Genomic DNA, 18,664 nt, shown 5'->3' with positions numbered 1-18,664 from the left:
CAGTTACATTTTTAAAGAAATCCTTGCATAGATAAAGGCCAGTACTGTCAATATGCATTCTCTTTTTTAGTTACGTTTTAATTTTCTGCGTATGTTCTTCTTCCTTCCTTGGAATTCTCAACTCCTCACTGTCAATGACTCTTAAAATATATTTAAATTATTATTTTAAGACTAAAATAATTTCGATAACTTAATATGACGAATGAAATTGCATTTAATATTGTTGGCCAGTTAGAATAATTTGGCATCAATTTTATCTGTTTCAGTATAAAAAAGTGGCAACTTTGTTTGAAATTTGGTAACTATAAGCTAGAAAATGCTGCATTTCAGTATAGAACTCCCGTATAAAAATGTACTGAAAGTTTGTTTAATAATTTAGCATTTGATACAGATATGTCTCAATGTTTGCCTTTTGGGCTGCTGCATAATGAATAGTACAGATTAAAAATTCAAATCTTGGAAACATACTGAGTTGTCAAAATAATGTTATCGATAATTAACTCTAGCATATCCGAGATCTAGCACTATTGCATGTGGTTGTTAAAATTTGAAAGGGAAGCCATTTTTCTCGGTGATTGAAGAGCTTATCCTGTAATAAGCACATTATGTATGCATTTCTAATGTCTACACATCAAAGAAAATCTCGCAGCTGGCCTATGCCAACCAACTCTGGCTCGCAGGGCTTGGGCTACAGGGCTGTTTCATTGCTGTGTAGACTTGCGGGCTTGGGCTGGAACCCAAACTCTCGGATCCTCCCACTTCACAGGAAATCCCACTATGCTGTTTATAGTTGGCCCCATTTTGGAGGTGAACTACTACATGATGAACAGGCTGCAGCTTTCAGATAGGGCATGTTGCAGTAGTTTAAACTATAGCAAAGACTCCTTCTGAAAGGAATTCCCAGCTAGTTGAAGAAAAAAGACACTCTTGACTACTATTATTATGTCCAGGAGCAGCAAGTTTGTTGAAGATCAACTTGCTTATAAAATCTTTAGGGTCTGTTCCTGCACAAACTTACACTTGAGTAACTTTACTCGCACTTCACACAGTTCCTGTGACTTTAATAGAACTTATTCACATGAGTAACTTTACATGTGTGAGTAAGTGTCTGCATAATTGGGTCCTTAGGGCCACGGCCAGACTAGCGCATGTAAGTGATCCAGATAATCTCACTTACTGCAACCCACAAAACGTGACTAATTTGTAGACAAACGTGCACCTGGGTGAATCTTTTCTTAGAAACTCTTGAATATATATGCCAGACATTGCCATTTGTTCTTTCCCAAAGGCAAGAAATTCAGAATTATTTTTATGGGCTTGAGATAAATGTTATCCCTAGAAGGGATGAATTTAATATTATCAGGATTCAGAAATAAACTCCCTCAGAGAAAGGGAAGTCCTTGCATCACCCTGCAAGCTAATCTACAGACTTCATAGTCCATATGCAAAAATGTCTCTTTCTCAGAACATTTGAGTGCACAGTGCTATAGTTAAGTTTCATATTACTAAGACTAAATTATTTTTACAACATGTACTACAAGGCTCTGACAGGGTAGTCTAAATAAAGCTAAGTTTTGATTTCCAGATTAATGGAACGAAGTAAATGGTGATACATTATTCTTGTTTAAGTATTTATTAATTTACTAATTTACAAAATTCAGTAACTTGCAGTATATGTTCCCCTCTCTAGTGTGAATTAGCTAGGTTGTACTGTGTGTTTGTGTGTGCACGTGCGCATTCGTTCGTTCGTTCGTTCCTACCAGCCTTGCAAAACTGTCATGAAAGCTTGGCATGAAAATATTTTGATATTTTACTTACCCTTCAAAACACATTACTCTCTTGGACTGAGTTATTGAGTTTGCAAAGCTAGTCTATACAAGTATTTACAGGTGGGGTTTTTTTGTTTTTTGCATTAAATTGTCAACTTCACTTTCTTCCTATTATGTATTTTAGTATATCTTTCCCTCTGGCTTTTTCAGTCATTGGTTCCTTTCCATTCCCTCATGTTTCTTACCCTCTTTTCCCCTCACATTGTGATCTCCTCCTCCCCCTTCCCCCCCCCCCCCATTTTGCCAAACTCTTACTTGATGCACTCAGTAGCGCAAAGCTCAGTCTTTTTTTTTTCTTTCTTTCTCCAGGAATATAGGGTCAGAATCTAGCTTCTGGGTTGCATGGGTGTAACCGAGGGCAGAATTTGACTCGTATGTCTTTCTGAGTCCCCAGTGTTGTCACATGTTGTGTTGTATGTTATTTCTTTAATCTATCCATGCATTTCTTTTTCTTAAATGGTAGTTCTGTGTATAGTTCTTTGTAGGGTGACCAGATGACCTGTTTTTAAAGGGACAGTCCCATATTTAAGTCCTCCTTCAGGTGTCCCAACTTTTTTTTAAAAAAATAGGCAAATTGTCCCATATTTTCTGCCTTCCCTCCCCCCCCCCACCCCCCATCAGTACTGGTGGGTCCTGCTGCTGGCCGGATCCCTGCTTGCCAGCTGCCTGCCCACCAGCAGTGAGTGGGGGGGGTCCAGTGATGGACGATGGGGATGGGTGTGCAAGGCTGGTTGCGGGGCCAAGTTGCAACGCGCAGGACTGCTTCCCCTGCTGGTTCGTCGACGCAGCACCTTATGTACTCCCCCGTCTCTCTGTCCTCTCCCTGCTTTGCCGGTTCATCCCCTCCAGATCTGCTGCTTCTCCATACCCCGCTCCCCTCGCAGGCAGGGCACGTCCTGCTCCCAGTGCTGTGCAGAGAACCAGCCCCTGGTCGGAGCATTCAGCTGACTAACAGGCTGGCTGGCAGGCTCCTTCCTTCCCCCACTGCCTCTGTCTGGGTCAGCACCCCGGAAAAGTCCAAGACCCTCTGACCTGGGGCGCTGGCCAGGAGGAGCCAAGCCTTGCATGTGCCAAGCTCCCCTGCACAGCGCTAGGACAGGGAAGCCTCTTTGCCCTTCAGCTAAGCTCTGGAGTGGTCGGGAAGCAATTTCCAGCCTGTTCATGCCCCAACCCTGCAGGCTCCACAGCACCACCCAGGCAGGGGCTTAGCGCCCTCTTTACCCCACACACCTCCACCCTGGGTCCTGCCCCCAGGAAGTGCAAGGCTGCTCTGTTCCCTAGGCACCCTCCCCTGCTGAGCCACCTCTCTGGCTGGGTTCACTGAAGCCCCTGCAGTCAGGTGCCCTGGTGCACAGTGCATCCTTAGGGCTTAACCCCGTCCTGCCTGCCATGTAGCCGGGGGACAGGAGGTGGCTGGGTTACATCCATGGCCTGTAGCAGCCTGGAGGTGTTAGCTATCTTTCGGCACTGTGCGGGCAGGAAGGGACAAGCTGCTTCCAGCCACTGGGGAGCAGAGGGCGGGGGTTAGAAGAGGTGAGTTCTGCAAAGACACTGGCCAGGTCATCACTGCCTCCCCCTCCACTCCTGCGACTGGAAGCAGCTCTTGTCTCTTCCCTCCCACGCAGTGCCGAAAGGCTGCCGCTGGCCACATTCTGATGTGAGCACCGGCAGAAATCTGGGGAGTGGGGGCATTTGACCCTGCGTGCCCTGCCACATGTTGCCTCGAGAAAGCGGGGCACCAGGTGCCAGGAGAGGCAGGTCTGTCCCAGGGACTCAGTCAGGCATGGAGGGCTGAGAGTGCCTGGCAGGGAGGGTCGGGTTGGTCGGCCACCCCCCTGTGTGAGAGAGATGTAAGAGAGTGTGTGTGTGTCACCTCTCCCAATGTGAACCCTAAAGCCTTAAAGATAAGGTAAATAAATAGAATCCAACTATGCAGTATTTCTTTTTAATAGGGGCTCAGTCAATTTGATGTTAATTTGAACATTTGTACTGCATAGTTCTGATTGATTGCCGTTGAACTCGCTTGAATATGAGTAATTTTATCAGGTGTCCTGTATTCAGCATAGGGAAATATGGTCAGCCTAGTTCTTTTGACATACTGTATATACTCGTTCATAAGCCGAATATTTTTGGTAGAAAAGTGATGCATCAAAGAGCGGGGGTCGGCTTATAAACGGGTCTACACCAAAATTTAATGATTTTAAACTCTATGAAATCATTGAATTGAATATCTAATACATTGTTGTTTTGTTTACCTGGAGCGTCTGCAGGCATGAAGCCCCTCAGTTCCCTGTCACCACGGTTCGCCGTTCCCAGCCAATGGGAGCTGCAGGAAGTGGCACGCCATTGGCTGGGAACGGCGAACCGTGGCAGCAGGGAGCCAAGGGGCTCGATGCCTGTGAACGCTCCAGGTAAACAAAATGTCCCGACCCACCAGTGGCTTATCCTGATGGGCCGGGAGCCGAAGTTTGCCAACCCCTGAAATATAGGGTCGGTTTATGAAAGGGTCATACAGTTTTTATTATTTTTACCTATCCATCTTGGGGGGTCGGCTTATAAACGAACGGGCTAATGAACGAGTATATACGGGTACTTTCTGTTTAGCTTATTTCCCTCAGTTAATGCTTTCAAACTCTTCTTTCTTCCTGTTATCTTTATCAACCTTTTCCTGCTAATACTCTGGCATAGAGTACTTTTCTGGTTACTCCTCTGGCACTTTCAATAATTGCTTGCTCCCTTAGAACTAGAGTGTCCCATCAATAAATGTCAACCCTGTATGTAAAATGACCTTTGCTGTTAACAAAGGTATATCCCTTACTTATCATTAACAATGTCACCTGAAAAGATTTAGAATATTTTAAAGTAGAAAGATCATGTTATTAGGAAACATCGCAAATGTCTTATTGTCTAACATATCAACAGTTACTCAGGAAAAAAGCAAATGGGAATTTTTACCCTGTTTGCACATTGCTTGAAATGAGCACACACAAATTATATGCATCCTAAATGTTCAGGAGAGACTGTCAAGGTAAAAAAGAAGGCAGCAAGAGAAAGTGCCCGTTGATGATTTCCCTCTGCACTCTGTTTGCTTCCAGAGTAGTTACTTAAAAGAAAATGGGCACTTCAAGGTCACAGATGTACAGAGGGCTTAGGCTGCAAGACTTTGTGCCACTACACTCCAAACAATGAAAATGGGTAGAGCAGATGAAAGAACATAAATTGTTTCTGGCTCCACTTATATGTGTGTGCCATCTGTTCTTTTGGGTGCCACAGTCATCAAGTCTTTTGAATTTAGTGATGCAGTGACACACTCCAGCTGCATGTTATTGAAGGTATTCCTGTCTTAAGATTTTTACTGTCATTATTAAGCTAATCAGATATTATTTTATGTTCTTTCAAATGATCACATATATACATATTAAAATGCCATCGGATCATAGAGAGTGGGGAGTGGCACTGTACCAGAAAGAATCCATAGATTCTAGTGAGAAAAATTTCACAGTAAAATTTTTAAGGATACAAATTCCAAATAGCATACCAATAGGGTTATCAGGCCTTTGATCAGCTTTGAATGCACAGTGTTGAGGGAAATCAAAGGAATAACCCAAATCTAATAAGCCAGTAATAATGAGTGACTGTTGCAACTTGCATGGATGCTAGTCAAATGTCATATGACGTAAGGTTTAGAGAAGCAATTTTGTGATACCTTAAGTGATTGCTTCTAGGAAGAGCTGGCAAGTTGTACAGTTCAGTGAAAAATCTCTGCTCGCTGCAGCTGGGATTGGAAAGGCAAACATTGTTAGGATGGTTAAGGAATGGAAAGGAAAATACTACTGGCATTGTTGTAATGCATAGTATAAATCAACATTCTGAATCCCAGTGGTATAGCAGAAACAAAAAGGGTTCAGAGATGAGTGATGAAAATGGTCAGGCATGGAAAGGCTTCCATTTAAAGACAGAGTGAAAAGACTGGGATTGTTAAATTTCAAGAGGAGAAGAATAAGGGAGGACGTGATATGGGCTTACAAAATAATGGTTAATATAGAAAAGATAACTCAAGTGGTCACATTCACCCCTTCTCATAATAAAAAAGGAAGGCTGTAAAACTGAGAAAAGGAAATACTTTTTTATACCAGGTATAATTAACCTGTGGAAGGTATTGCCGTAGAACATCATTGAAATGAAGAAAGTAGTAGTAATAATACCACTTAGCACTTATGTGAAACTTTTCATCCGTAGATCTCAGTACTTTTACATAGATAGAATTCAGAAGTGGATTAGACATTTAAATGGATAATGAGAATATTCTTGATTACATTATATAGGATAAATAGATTTCTTACATATATCTTTTTAAGGGGATAATACATACCTTTGTGCGTCAGAGCATAAGCTGACCACAAACTGATGGGGGTGAGGAAGAATCTTCTCCTATAGTCAGGTTATTTCATAATAGTTCCCTAAGGGTTTCTTACCCTTTCCTCTGAAGAATCAGGTACTGGCTACTGTTAAAAACAGGATACGGGACAGAATAGATCACTTGTCTGATCCAATACAGCAAGGATCATCTTTTTGGTTTGTGTTTGTACAGCACCTAGCATGATGAGGTCCTGGTTCTTGACCAGGCTTTTAGGTCCACAGTAACATAAATAATAATAATTCCTATGTAAGCCCCTGATTGTGCAAACATTTATACATGTGTTTAACTTGATTTTGATGGGACTACTCATGATAGTAAAGGTAAGCATATGCTTAACTTAACACACATGATTAGCCCCATGGAAGTCAGTGGCTGTAGTCAAGAGCTTAGAGCTAAGCATGTATCTAAGTATTTGCAGGATCAGGGCTTTAGGGTCAAAATCAGTGGTCGCCTAAATGGTACAAATGCATATATTTCTGTGGAGTTGCTCCTGCTTATGCTACCAATAAAATTGGCCCGAAGTCTGTTTTTAGAATGCTACACTGTGTAATTAGGTTTATCTTTGGTTATCTGTAACATATAATAATTTGCACCTCATGTTTCAGCACCAAATTAGATTTGCTCAAATAATTTTCACAAATCACTGAGTTTAAAAAAATAAATCAAAACTGAAATCTGAACATAACTTTTTTCATTGAATTTGCAAATGGCTATCATCAGACATAAATATATCTGTTTTCTTTTTAGCCAAAGAATGGGATCTTCATGAGTGTGTTTCTGATTGTTTTACCTCTGGAGTCCATGGCTCATGGGCTTTTCCATGAACTGGGGAACTGCTTGGGAGGAACATGTGTTGGATATGCTGTTGTGATTCCCACCAATTTCTGCAGGTATAGTTACCATGGTAAATGTACGCACATTGCAACTTCATATTGGAATTAGTGCAGCTGTTACACGAGAGGCAATTCAGTGGTGTAGCTTTTCTTTTTCAACTATTAAATACTAGTTTTGATATTTGATGGCTGTGTTTGAATGAGCATTCTCCTTACCTATCCTCACCTTTCAAAAATAATAATTTTAATTATTTATACAATACAATACAAATACAATATTGTATTTACAATACAACTTCAAATTCTGTATACATTTGACTTGCTTTTAACAAGCCAATAAATATCCTAAACCCCAGTCCTGCAATGTACTGCATGAAAGAAACTGCTGATTCCATGTGTTGTATGTTTCAGGATCAGGGCCTTAGATTCTGGAGTCAGTGCAGATATTTTATGTAAAGTGATTTAATAATCTAAGCAGGCAGTGAACTCATGCTCAGAACAATTTTATAAACTGTATTAGAATGATTTAACTGAGTGGCAGTACTAAAAATATGTAGATGTGAGAATGATTTTGGATTACTTATAAACTACATGTTATCTATGTATTTACAGCAATTCCTATTTTCAAAATAAAGGTTGCAGTAAAAATTATTTTCTTTGATACTAATCATATACCAGCTCATCCAGCTACAAAAAATAGCTTCTAAAGTTGAAACATCCTATTTTAATTCCATTTTTATTCTTATAATTTAAATCCTTCATAAGAGCATTATCTTGTAAATGACACGAGAACTCAAGAAATTCATATCTTCCTGAGTGTCCATGGAAATGGGATTGCAAATTGGAATTTGTATGAAAATGTCCAGCTTGCTATGACTATGGATTTAATGGGCAAGGAAAAGATCCGGGTTTTTTTTTTGGGGGGGGGGGGGGGGGGGGAGACAGGGATAAAGGGGGAGCCAGAGGAGGGAAAAAAAAGATTGTGTGCTGATGTTCAGTTGTTAGATACCATGTAAATCATTTGAAAATGCTGTAGCCTTGAACAGATTAAGATTTCCACTGTTCATCTGGTTATTTCTGTTGAGATATATAATGTGTATATATGTGTGTGTGTGTGTGTATATATATATATTATGTGTATATATGTGTATATATAGTAATAACATAAATATGTTTTTAATGGAAGTGTTTACCCATTTAAAAAAAAATTCTTGGAAGTATGCTCGCCCATCCGCTTAACTGTATAAAGGGAGTCTGCATCCATGGATTATTGCTCGGGGTGGGGAAAACGATCTACCCTTCCTCTGACTCCACAGAAGCCCCTGGGTTGAGAGTTTGGAAGGGACAAGTGGTTGCCTATTTTCAGAAGTGGAGTGACTTATGCTGCTTCCCCCATTGTGGTTTGGAAGATTCCTTTCCAAGGTGGTGTTCTGAGGCAGCTGCGGTCTGAGAAACACATGAGACTGTGGGGGCTGAGTGGTAGCTTGAAAGAAAGATATTTCTCCGTGGATGCCACTTATGGCCAGTAGAGATGCACAGCTCTGTGGGCTTAGTGATGAAACCACAGAGGATTAAATGACAATTGTTCTGTCTAGATGAAAGAGATGGTCCAGTGGTTTAGTCCTCTCTTCCCAAGTGAAAACTTTAACACCAAGAGAATTGCCAGGACAATAAGTGAGTTAAAACTGCTAGAGCTCCTGTGACAGAATGATCGTGATAGGAGTGAATTTGTCCCTCTTGTACATTGTTGCATCTTTTCCATTTAGAATGCAGAAGGGTTTATATTTTATCCACAATAAAATTATTGGTGTCACATCAACTTCCTGAGCTGTGTTCTTGTAATGTCCTTAGCTGCCCACGTTCTGCAGCCACCAGACTGAGGGCATAATATCCCACTTGGTCCGTTTTTGTGAGGGCTTAAAAAGCAGGTTTAATAAGCTTACATTATAGTATAAATAATATTACCTTTCTTGTCCTAGATGATAATCCAATTCCTGCATTGTGCTAAATTATTCTGTCACTGGCAGTTTAGTTTCTCCATGGAGAAATTATAGTAAGGTCGAGAAAAACAGTGTGAGGCACTGGCAATGTTACCCTTTCATAATAATAATAATGAAGTTCGGTTAATAAGCCCATTCTCTAATTGTTCAGATAAAGTATAGGCAATATTAATATTGTATTTACTGTAATACAATTATATCAGTGCAATGTAAACCTATTTAGGTCCTATAAGAGTGAGGAGATGTAGAACCAAAGCAGTTTGGTCATAAAAAAGGAAACTGGTATAATATTATATAAAAGACTTATTTCAAACAAAAGCAATGGGAAAAATGTGCACCAAAAACACTTTTCTTTCGCTTGTTTTGTTATGGCAAGGGTCTTCTGGGACAGAACACCTCACATTTTCACCCTGCAGAGTCTGTGCATCCCTACAGTCTTACTCAAGTGAAAAGATTTGATACAGCTCTCTCAAGCCCTCCAGTTCCAGTTATGGAAGTGGTTGAAAGGCATTGCTGGAAAGTGATGCCTGATGCTTTTTCCCACCTGGAGGCTGAGCACAGCCTCTGGAGTGCTCCCAACCCTTGCTGGCTTGGGAGACAGAATCTGAGTCCCTTTTGTGATGTGTTATTTACTGACATATAAGCCCTAATGATTTACGATATCACATTTATATGCAGTTTGCAATCTAGCATTTAGATTTCAAGCCTTGCAGTGAGTATTTCATCAAAGTAGTTAAACACTTAAATATCAATAGTGAACAAAATATTCCACACAAAGAGAACTGATTTCACCAGTTGCTACAAGTATGTGATGAATACAGTAATAAAACATAACTAAATATTTTTTCTTCTGTTTAGTCCTGATGGTCAACCCACGCTTCTTCCACCTGAGCATGTGCAAGAGTTAAATTTGAGGTCTACAGGCATGCTCAATACCATCCAGAGGTTTTTTGCATATCACATGATTGAAACATATGGCTGTGACTATTCTACAAGTGGACTTTCTTTTGATACACTTCATTCTAAGTTGAAATCTTTTCTTGAACTTCGGACTGCAGATGGACCCAGACATGATACCTATGTTTTATATTATAGTGGTCACTCCCATGGCACTGGTGAATGGGCACTAGCAGGTAACCAGCATTTGGAGCTTTTGATAATACTTTTTTCATTGATAGAACCTACAAGTAGATAATTATTGCTTTATTCCTATGAAATCATACCATACTATTATTAAAACTCAGAAGTTTCATATGTGACAGCTACACATGTACATGTGAGTATTCTAGTTCTAAGAACAGGAGGTGTAAAACACAAATGGCTAAAGTTAACCAATCAAGCTTTCAAATAAATTGAATTCCTTGTTGCTTAGTCATTTATAGACTTGAGAGTACTTATGAATTTACAGTTTTAATAACCACAATAAAAATGAAAAATAAAAGGCTTATGATAGCAATAACAAAGTGAAATATATGTAATTAAATGGAATGTTCAGAGTTCATCAAGAAGCTATATGAAACTTAATGAATTCAGAAGTCTTAGAATAAAGTGGTAATCTTATCTAATTCAATTCATAATGCCCTGGGAAGATGATTTTGTTCAACATTATTTATGAAGCATTTAATACAGGTTTTGTTGGCCGAGCTTGCGAAGCCCTACGTATGCTCAAATTGGTGGCATTCTTGTGGACAACTTTTGAATGCCGCATCCAATCAATTACAAAATTTCAGGGAGGGTTCTAGGCATTAGTGGCCAGAACCCTCTTGATTTTGGGGAGAATGGGAAGGGGGGAAATGGGAACACGTGATACCTCTGCCATCTGTTTTAGCAGAAAGTTATCTTCCAGCACCTCTCTAATTATAGATCAAAGAACTGTTTGATGGCATCCATTAGTGTCGTGGAAGTAGGCTATTGAAATTGCTGTGTTGAGGTGGGGAGCAGAATTTTTTGGTGCAGAATTTGGATCCCTGTAACACTGAGGTCTGATCTACATTTAAAACTTAGGTCAACCTAGCTACATCACTCAGGGATGTAAAAAATCCACATCCCTGAGAAATGTAGTTAAACTGACGTAAACTCCAGTGTAGACATGCTAGGTCGATCGAAGAATTTTTCCATCAACCTAGCTACCATCTCTTGAGGGAGTGGACTTCCTACAGCAACAGAGAAACCCCTTCTGTTGCTAAAGCATGTGTATATGGTGGTGTAGCTGCAGTGCCGCAGCTGTGCTGCTGTAGCACGTGGTATCGATATACCTTAAGTATTTTTTAAGTTTTTAAAGCTCTTTTTTTCTTGGAAGTCATTGCCACTTAATTTTTTACACCTGTGTCAATTTGTGCCATAGGACCTTCTGTAGGGAAGCTCTGACTTCATGTTACAATAAAGACCAACACAGAGAGGGTGCTGCTTTTACAAAAAATAGAGAGGAAACATGATAAAAAATAAAATATAGAAAGAATAAAGGATTTAAAAGCCATGACAACATTTTTCAGTGGATTTGAATTTTCTTGAGAGGAAGTTCCTCCTAGGTTACCCATGAATGGTTTGCATGTTGGCACACCTCCAGTTTTTTCTCACAGAGATAGTATAAAGCCACACAAAGAAAAGGAGCAATCAGTATTTGTCATGAATCACTTTCATGATCAGTTTCCCATTGTGAGATCTAGGTAAACCATGGTGTGTAGCTTGATTTTCCCGCCTGATAGAACTTTTTCTGAATGCATCCAGCTGTATAAGCTGAAAAGCTGAAGGGTATTTGATAATATAATTGTGCATAGTTTATCCGACAGTGATGTTTTGTGACAGATGGAACAGACAGTCATTAGCTCCTCTAATCTGTACCATCCTCTGACCTCTGGAGCGGATTCGTGACAACAATGAAATGTTAACATTCAGATATAGTAGAGAAAGTAGTATCTTCTGGGGGCTTGAACAATGATGTAGCACAGCAGTAGCACTGTTGTCTTTGTGCTGTAATGACATCTTTAAGGGAGGCTTGCTGTATTTATTAGCTCACTAACAATGTTTCTTCATTGTTGGAAGCTTGGAAGTAGCACAGTGGTATATAAAAAACTGTTAGTTGGTCATGCATAAAGTATGAGCAATAAAACAGCCTGGGAGGTCATGTTCACTGAGTGAATTCAAAAGGCAAGAATCGGGCTCTAAAGCCTTGTCTGTGTCCCTGGAGCTGTCAGTTTAACTGCCTGTGAAACTTGCCGAAGGAGTCAGATGCTGCTACGTATCCATAGGTCTCTTCCACAGCTTGGTGTCTAGCTCTGATGTTGGTTGATCTTGACATACGTGTGAGGGGTTAGCACTTGTATGTATAGGAGGGTCAGAAAGACTTAAGTTGCTCTCTTTTGGTTAGGTCCACAGTACTGTCTCTTCTGAATTATCTATACCCCCACATGATCATGCTGAAATGTAGGAAAGTCATTCATGCGGGCTTTGAAAATGTGAAAAAGTAAGGAATACTTTTTCCTAATTTACATTTAGGGCTTACCTAAATTAGGGAAATTTTCACTAGTGCAAATCAAAAAATCAGATATGCTACACTGGAGCAAAGTGGGACTAAAAGAGGTATAATTTACTGGGTCAGTCACACCACTTTGCACCAAACTAGTGTGTATACACAGTAGGTTTCTGTTTTTTATAAGATGAACCTGACACTGAATTTTGTGGATTTATCTTCTTTGTTTTAGAGATGATTCTATCCCTGTAAATTTGTACTTACAATATGTACTCTGAACCTTAACTCCATCCTTAATGTAGTTTTTCTCTGGAAGTAACAGATTACAAATGCATTTTTGCCATCTATCAAAGATAGGAATCTCCAGACAGCTACGATATCCCATATACTCTTGAGTATCACTTGACATTCACTATTTTAGAAGAACACCTCTTCTGGCTACACATCTCCATGACTAATAATAAACTGCCACCTTCTGATAAGACTAATTGGAGTTTAGTTGACCAAAGAAATGGGAGGTGTAAGATTTGGACTCATAGCCACAAATTCTAGCTGGTGGTGGTTCTTATTGGATTTGTTTCTTTTTATTGGATGCACTTTGGACTCTGCATCAGGCACCTTACAAATGGATGAAATAAATACGAGTGGAGGAAGAAATTGCTATTTGCAGCAAAATTTATTTTAAAATATTCTAAATCAAGCATCTGAGCAGAATTTTTTTGGTAGAAATTGATCCAGTTGTATGAAGACAGTAAATAATTAAAATATTGAATAGAATCAAGCAAATATTATAAAGTAAAATATGCTCAGATTTGTAGCTATAGTAAGTCTTATTTACAGCCACTTGAGCTTCACACTCGTGATTTATATAGTCACTAGAAATTCTTGATTTCAAATGCAACCCTTCTCTAAGTTAGGGTATGGTGACTCTATATGTTGATAGCAATCATTAAAGCATTAAAAGGAAATGCTACTCAGATAACAGCCTGGATTGCTGATTGTCCTATAGAAGTGAGCAAAAGACAGGATTTGTTTTGTTATAAAGTTGCCACAAATTAAACACTTTTGAGTGTCTGGTTTGAGTCAGTCTGTACATTTATTCAGAGGTTACAGTAAAGTTTCTTCATCTTTATCACACATTTTTTCTTGGCTTGAAATTGTATCCACTTTGCACCCACAGCTAGGTTGTAAGGGAATTGGCTTTCTCCATGATAGATTACCTGCATCCTTAATGTAAATCCTGAATGTAAAACCTGTTTAAGAAGAAGATGGATGCCACTTTTTCTGACTGAAATATGCTTGTAAAAAGCACAGATAAAATTACTTTGGTGGCTTTGATCATATCTAACAAAGCATTAAATAGTCTAGTTAGTCTAGTTTAAATTGCTGTAAATTCTCATACAATGAATGTGCATATTTCAGAAGTCAAGTAAAACCATGCTGTCAGGGGAGAACTACTTCCAAAATAAGATCTAGACCAGGGGTGACCAATCTGTCGCTCCGGAGCCACATGTGGCTCTTCAGAAGTTAATATATGTAGGCACCGACTCCAGAGCTGGAGCTACAGGCGCCAACTTTCCAATGTGCCGGGGGACGCTCACTGCTCAACCCCTGGCTCTGCCACAGGCCCTGCCCCCACTCCATCCCTTCCCCCAACGCCCTTGCCCCTTCCCCCAAATGTGCTGTGCCCTCTTTCCTCCATCCTACCCCCCAGAGCTTCCTGTACATGCAAAACGGCAGATGATGGGGAGAGGGAGGTGCTGGGGGCTGGAGTGGGGGAGCTGATGCGGGGCTGCTGACATATTACTGTGGCTCTTCGGCAATGTACATTGGTAAATTCTGGCACCTTCTCAGGCTCAGGTGGGCCACCCCTGATCTAGACTTTCATATTTTAGCCTTCAGCCTTTAATACATGAACTTGTTGCCTCCTGTCTGATGTACCAAATGCTTTATCTGTTCTTCCAATTGAGAAACTTTGGTGATACATATTTTGTATATAAATTCAAAGAATTTAAACACTATTTAAATGTACTCAGATTCCCTGGTGCAAATTATCTCTAAAGGTGCATTGCTAGGTTAAAATTCATATCTGCTTCAAAAATCTAATTTCCTTACCTCTTCCTACTAATGTCACTTTAGATTAGATTATTAAAAAATAATCTTTTTAAACTAGACCAAAATGTTCAGTCTTGGGTCCTTAATATTGTGTATCTAAATCCTTATTATAGCTTCAGTCTGCAAACATTATAGGTGTGAGTGAAGTTCATCATGTGAGCAATCCAATTGAAGTTAGTGTTATCAGGATTTTTTCCTTATGCTCCTCAATAAGTAGCCTGATTTTTCTTAGGTACTGAGTACCAACAGCACCCATTCAATTTATTGGGCCAAAAGTGATCCAAATTGTTAACAACTTTTCCTAATTATAGTCTGTTTTCTTCAAATATAGTTTGAATTTTCAGGAGATGAAACTATACTGAAAGTTTAAAGCACTAATCAGAAGTAGTTTTTGAGATAGAAGGAGACAAACGTTAGATACAAATCAAAGTTTCAAATCATGGTAACTTTTTGATGACTTGTAACTTAAAATCCATTTAAATTTTCTTTAAACATCACAGAAACATTCTCTTCTGCCTTTAGAGTAAATCTATAAATGTTCAGGCCAAATGACTTTTCCAAGGCAAAGGTTATGGTGGTGTGTGAGCAGGTGGCTTACTAATTCTGCTCTAAAATAGGCAGGACATATTATGTAGGTTTAAAACATACCCTATTCTGAGGTTTGAACTTATTAACATAAAGCAAACAATATAAACTTCAGCTCAAGCTTTCTGCCCCTGCTTAGCTGTTCTTCTCCAAGTGCTTGCACATGTCCATTCCATTGTAGGTGTGTGCATGTCCTGAGCACAGTTGACAGAATGTTTTCCCTGAACGGTATCCGTTGGGTCAGCTCCAGCTCTCTCTGGTGCCTCATGCTCCTCATGGAGGCAGCCTTAAGCCTTGAAGCCATGCTCAGTCTCGGCATCCAGCACCAAATCCCCAGTGCAGAGAGCTCCTCCTAAAGGCTGCTCAGCTTAATTTATTTCACGGTAGGGTAGGGTTTATTCCTACTTGCCTTAATACAAGGATGAGTTAATGACTGCATCTGCAGCATTGAGTTGGCTGGATTAGTTAGCATCTCTGCAGTGGAAAAACCCTATCACCTTCATAAAAGGTGCTAAAACAGGTTTACTGTTGGAAACTGAAAATTTAACTATATTAAGGTGTATATTTTTCTGCTTTCCTGCAGGTGGCGATGCATTACGGCTTGACACGCTTTTGGAATGGTGGAGAGAGAAGAATGGTTCTTTTTGTTCGCGACTTATAATTGTGTTAGACTGTGAGAACTCCCAGCCTTGGGTTAAAGAAGTAAGAAAAGTAAATGATCTATATATTGCAGTACAAGGAGCAGAATTTGCCAGAGTGGTAGACATTGAGGAAGCAGACCCTCCGCAACTTGGTGACTTTACCAGAGAATGGGTCGAATACAATTGTAACCCTGACAATAGCATCAGCTGGTCTGAAAAGGGCCGTGCGGTGAAAGCAGTGTACGGTGTGTCAAAACACTGGAGTGACTATACTCTACATTTGCCAACAGGATGTGATGTTGCCAAACACTGGATGATGTACTTCCCTCGTGTTACCTATCCATTGGTGCATTTGGCAAACTGGTTTTGTGGTCTCAATCTGTTCTGGGTCTGTAAGGCTTGTTTTAGATGCTTGAAAAGATTTAAAATGAATTGGTTTCTTCCCACAGTGCTGGACACAGGACAAGGCTTCAAACTTGTCAAATCATAATTAAAAACCAAAGATGAGTAGAAGTGGGAGCTCTGGGAACTTTCCCACTCTCAAATTTGATTGACTTGCAATTTTTTATATGTAACAGTTTTCTCTGTTGAAGAAATCTTGCTACTTCAGTAGCTTTACTCACTGTGTTCATCTTTTTGAGCAATTACAGTATATGCAAAGGGTTGGAAGCTTCATTCTAAAATGAGGAGGATAGGATTATACTATTTGAATTTTGTTACTGAGTTGTATATAAACATGTAAAAGATTTATTAAATATGACCATGCACTTTGGAGACAGAAAGCTGCCTGTGTTCAGAACCAAGAAATTACAGGCTTTAATAAGCTATGGCTCATATGATGATACATGGCAATTATATCCCTCTCAAACGTCAAATACAGGAAAGGAAACAAGCCAGTGTTCAAATCATTTTATTATGCCCTCACACTTCTGTGATGGGTTTCAGAGTATTATAGAACAACACAGAGTCAAAAAATAGAAAAACTCAAGAAGCACTGTAAGTAGGTAGCTGCAAGGATATTTAAATTAATTTACATTAGCATTCTCAGTCCCTGCCTGCGGCCCACATTGACAACAATAGGAGTTGCCCACACAGAGTGAGGGAATGAAATGGATCTTTGTTAGAACATTTTGTGGTTCCAGCCATGTTCTTGCTGACAGCCAACAAAGAGAGGTTTTCAAATGTGATTTTTAAAATGTTCAATATTTTTTCAAAATAAATTCAGTCTCTCAGGTGATATTTTCTTTTAAAAAAGTTAATAGGTATAAGGCATAATAAATGTGCTAAAGGTTTTGTGTGTGTGTGTGTACGCGCGCGTGTGCAGTTGGGGGCGGGAGGGATGGGCTATTCCATCAGATCTCCTGGACTTCCATCAGTTTGGCTTTTGAATTATTCCCTCTGCAGAAAAACTCAAAATAAAAGAAGCTACTTAGAAAGAAATTATGCAAAGTTTACATAAAGAAACTATGTATGAATAACAAAATGGGAAGTTCAGAGGTAACCGTTCCCCCAGGTTTCTTATCTGAAATCTCTGCTGTGCCTAGGACCCCAGTCCTGTGGAGTGGTGAGTATAGGATTGGATCCAGGGGGGTGATTATCTCTTTTTTTTTTTTTTTTTTTTTTTAAACTGAAACCAGACAGTTTGACAGGGAGAGTTGGGTTTTCCCTTTGTTGGGGAAATTAGTCCTCTCCGCCCTGAGTATCCCTCTTTGGAGGACCGGTCAGCACTGCTCCTTCGGTCAGAGATGTTTGTCAGTTTATATGAGGTAACACTCCCTCCAAAGGCAGAACTCTCTGGCTCCACAGTACTCTTAGCCTTTGTTCACCTGAAGTGCAGGAAACCAACAGTTGTAGGCTGCTGGGTGGATCCACTTAAAATTGTTTCAGAATAAGTGTGTGTGTGTGAATAATTTATAAGATTTTGGATTTACATCATTCGTTCACGAGCATTTTAGTAAAAATGCAAGTCATTTTATAAATGAGACATTAGCTGAAGAAGTTGCCTGAAATGTAGCTGTGGTTTAAACATCTGAAAAACAATGTTATGAGCTCTGTAACTCTTTGACTTCTGAGGGCTCGTAGCCTGCTGGGTTTTTTAACGTAATGGTCAACTCATTTAGATAATCTGCCAATCCTGGTACATATTAATTTGTAAACCCTACAAGAGAGGAAATATTCTAGTAGTAGTTGTTGGGCACGCCAGTAACCCCAATAACTCATTGTTCCTTCAAACTGTCAATTCCAATGAGTTAAATTCACTGGCAAGTTAGGGCTCCTTCCCTAAATTTTGTTTATTATCCTGTGTTGTGCAAGTTAGTTTAGCAAGAAAATCAGCATTCCCGCCCTGCCGCAAAAAGGGGGGAGGAGTTAAGGTGGGTGAGAGACAAATCAAATCATATAAACTGTTAAGTTTCATTCCATTCAACCATCTCAAAATAACAACTGAGCTAATGGTAACTAAGAGAAAGCAATACAGGAACAGAGAACACTGTGTTCCAAAAAAGGGAAGCACTGTCTTGATCTTACAGGGCTGGTCTACAAAAGTATTTTTCAGCTATTTCTGAGTGACAATCCTTGGGTCTGGATGGGAGGGATCTTCAAACAGACAGTTGTTGTTCTTGGTAAAATGATCATTATTTTGGCTTCAGTTTCGGTAACAATTAATTTAGTTGCAGTAATAGAATGCTCCATCTAGATGGCTCATAGTACCCAGACAAATCTGTGTGTAATGTAATGTAAATATGTAATGACAGATTTAACTTGTTAACTATG

General features: G+C 39.7%; 1 protein-coding gene across 3 annotated transcripts in view; it reads left to right on the top strand.

Moving 5' to 3' along the window:
• TMEM168 (transmembrane protein 168) overlaps positions 1-17,134 on the top strand; it is a 28,688-nt gene extending 11,554 nt beyond the window's left edge. For all 3 annotated transcript variants that reach the window (XM_074942262.1, XM_074942265.1, XM_074942263.1), the window contains 3 exons: positions 6,997-7,139; positions 9,941-10,215; positions 15,835-17,134. In XM_074942262.1, the coding sequence (XP_074798363.1) occupies positions 6,997-7,139; positions 9,941-10,215; positions 15,835-16,382 (966 nt within the window). In that variant the 3' untranslated portion in view covers positions 16,383-17,134. The remainder of the gene's footprint in view (positions 1-6,996; positions 7,140-9,940; positions 10,216-15,834) is intronic.
• Positions 17,135-18,664: the final 1,530 nt, after the last annotated feature.

Source organism: Natator depressus, chromosome 1 (assembly GCF_965152275.1).
Source record: "Natator depressus isolate rNatDep1 chromosome 1, rNatDep2.hap1, whole genome shotgun sequence".
In the NCBI taxonomy this organism is placed as follows: domain Eukaryota; kingdom Metazoa; phylum Chordata; order Testudines; family Cheloniidae; genus Natator; species Natator depressus.
This window is presented reverse-complemented; position numbering and strand designations above follow the sequence as displayed.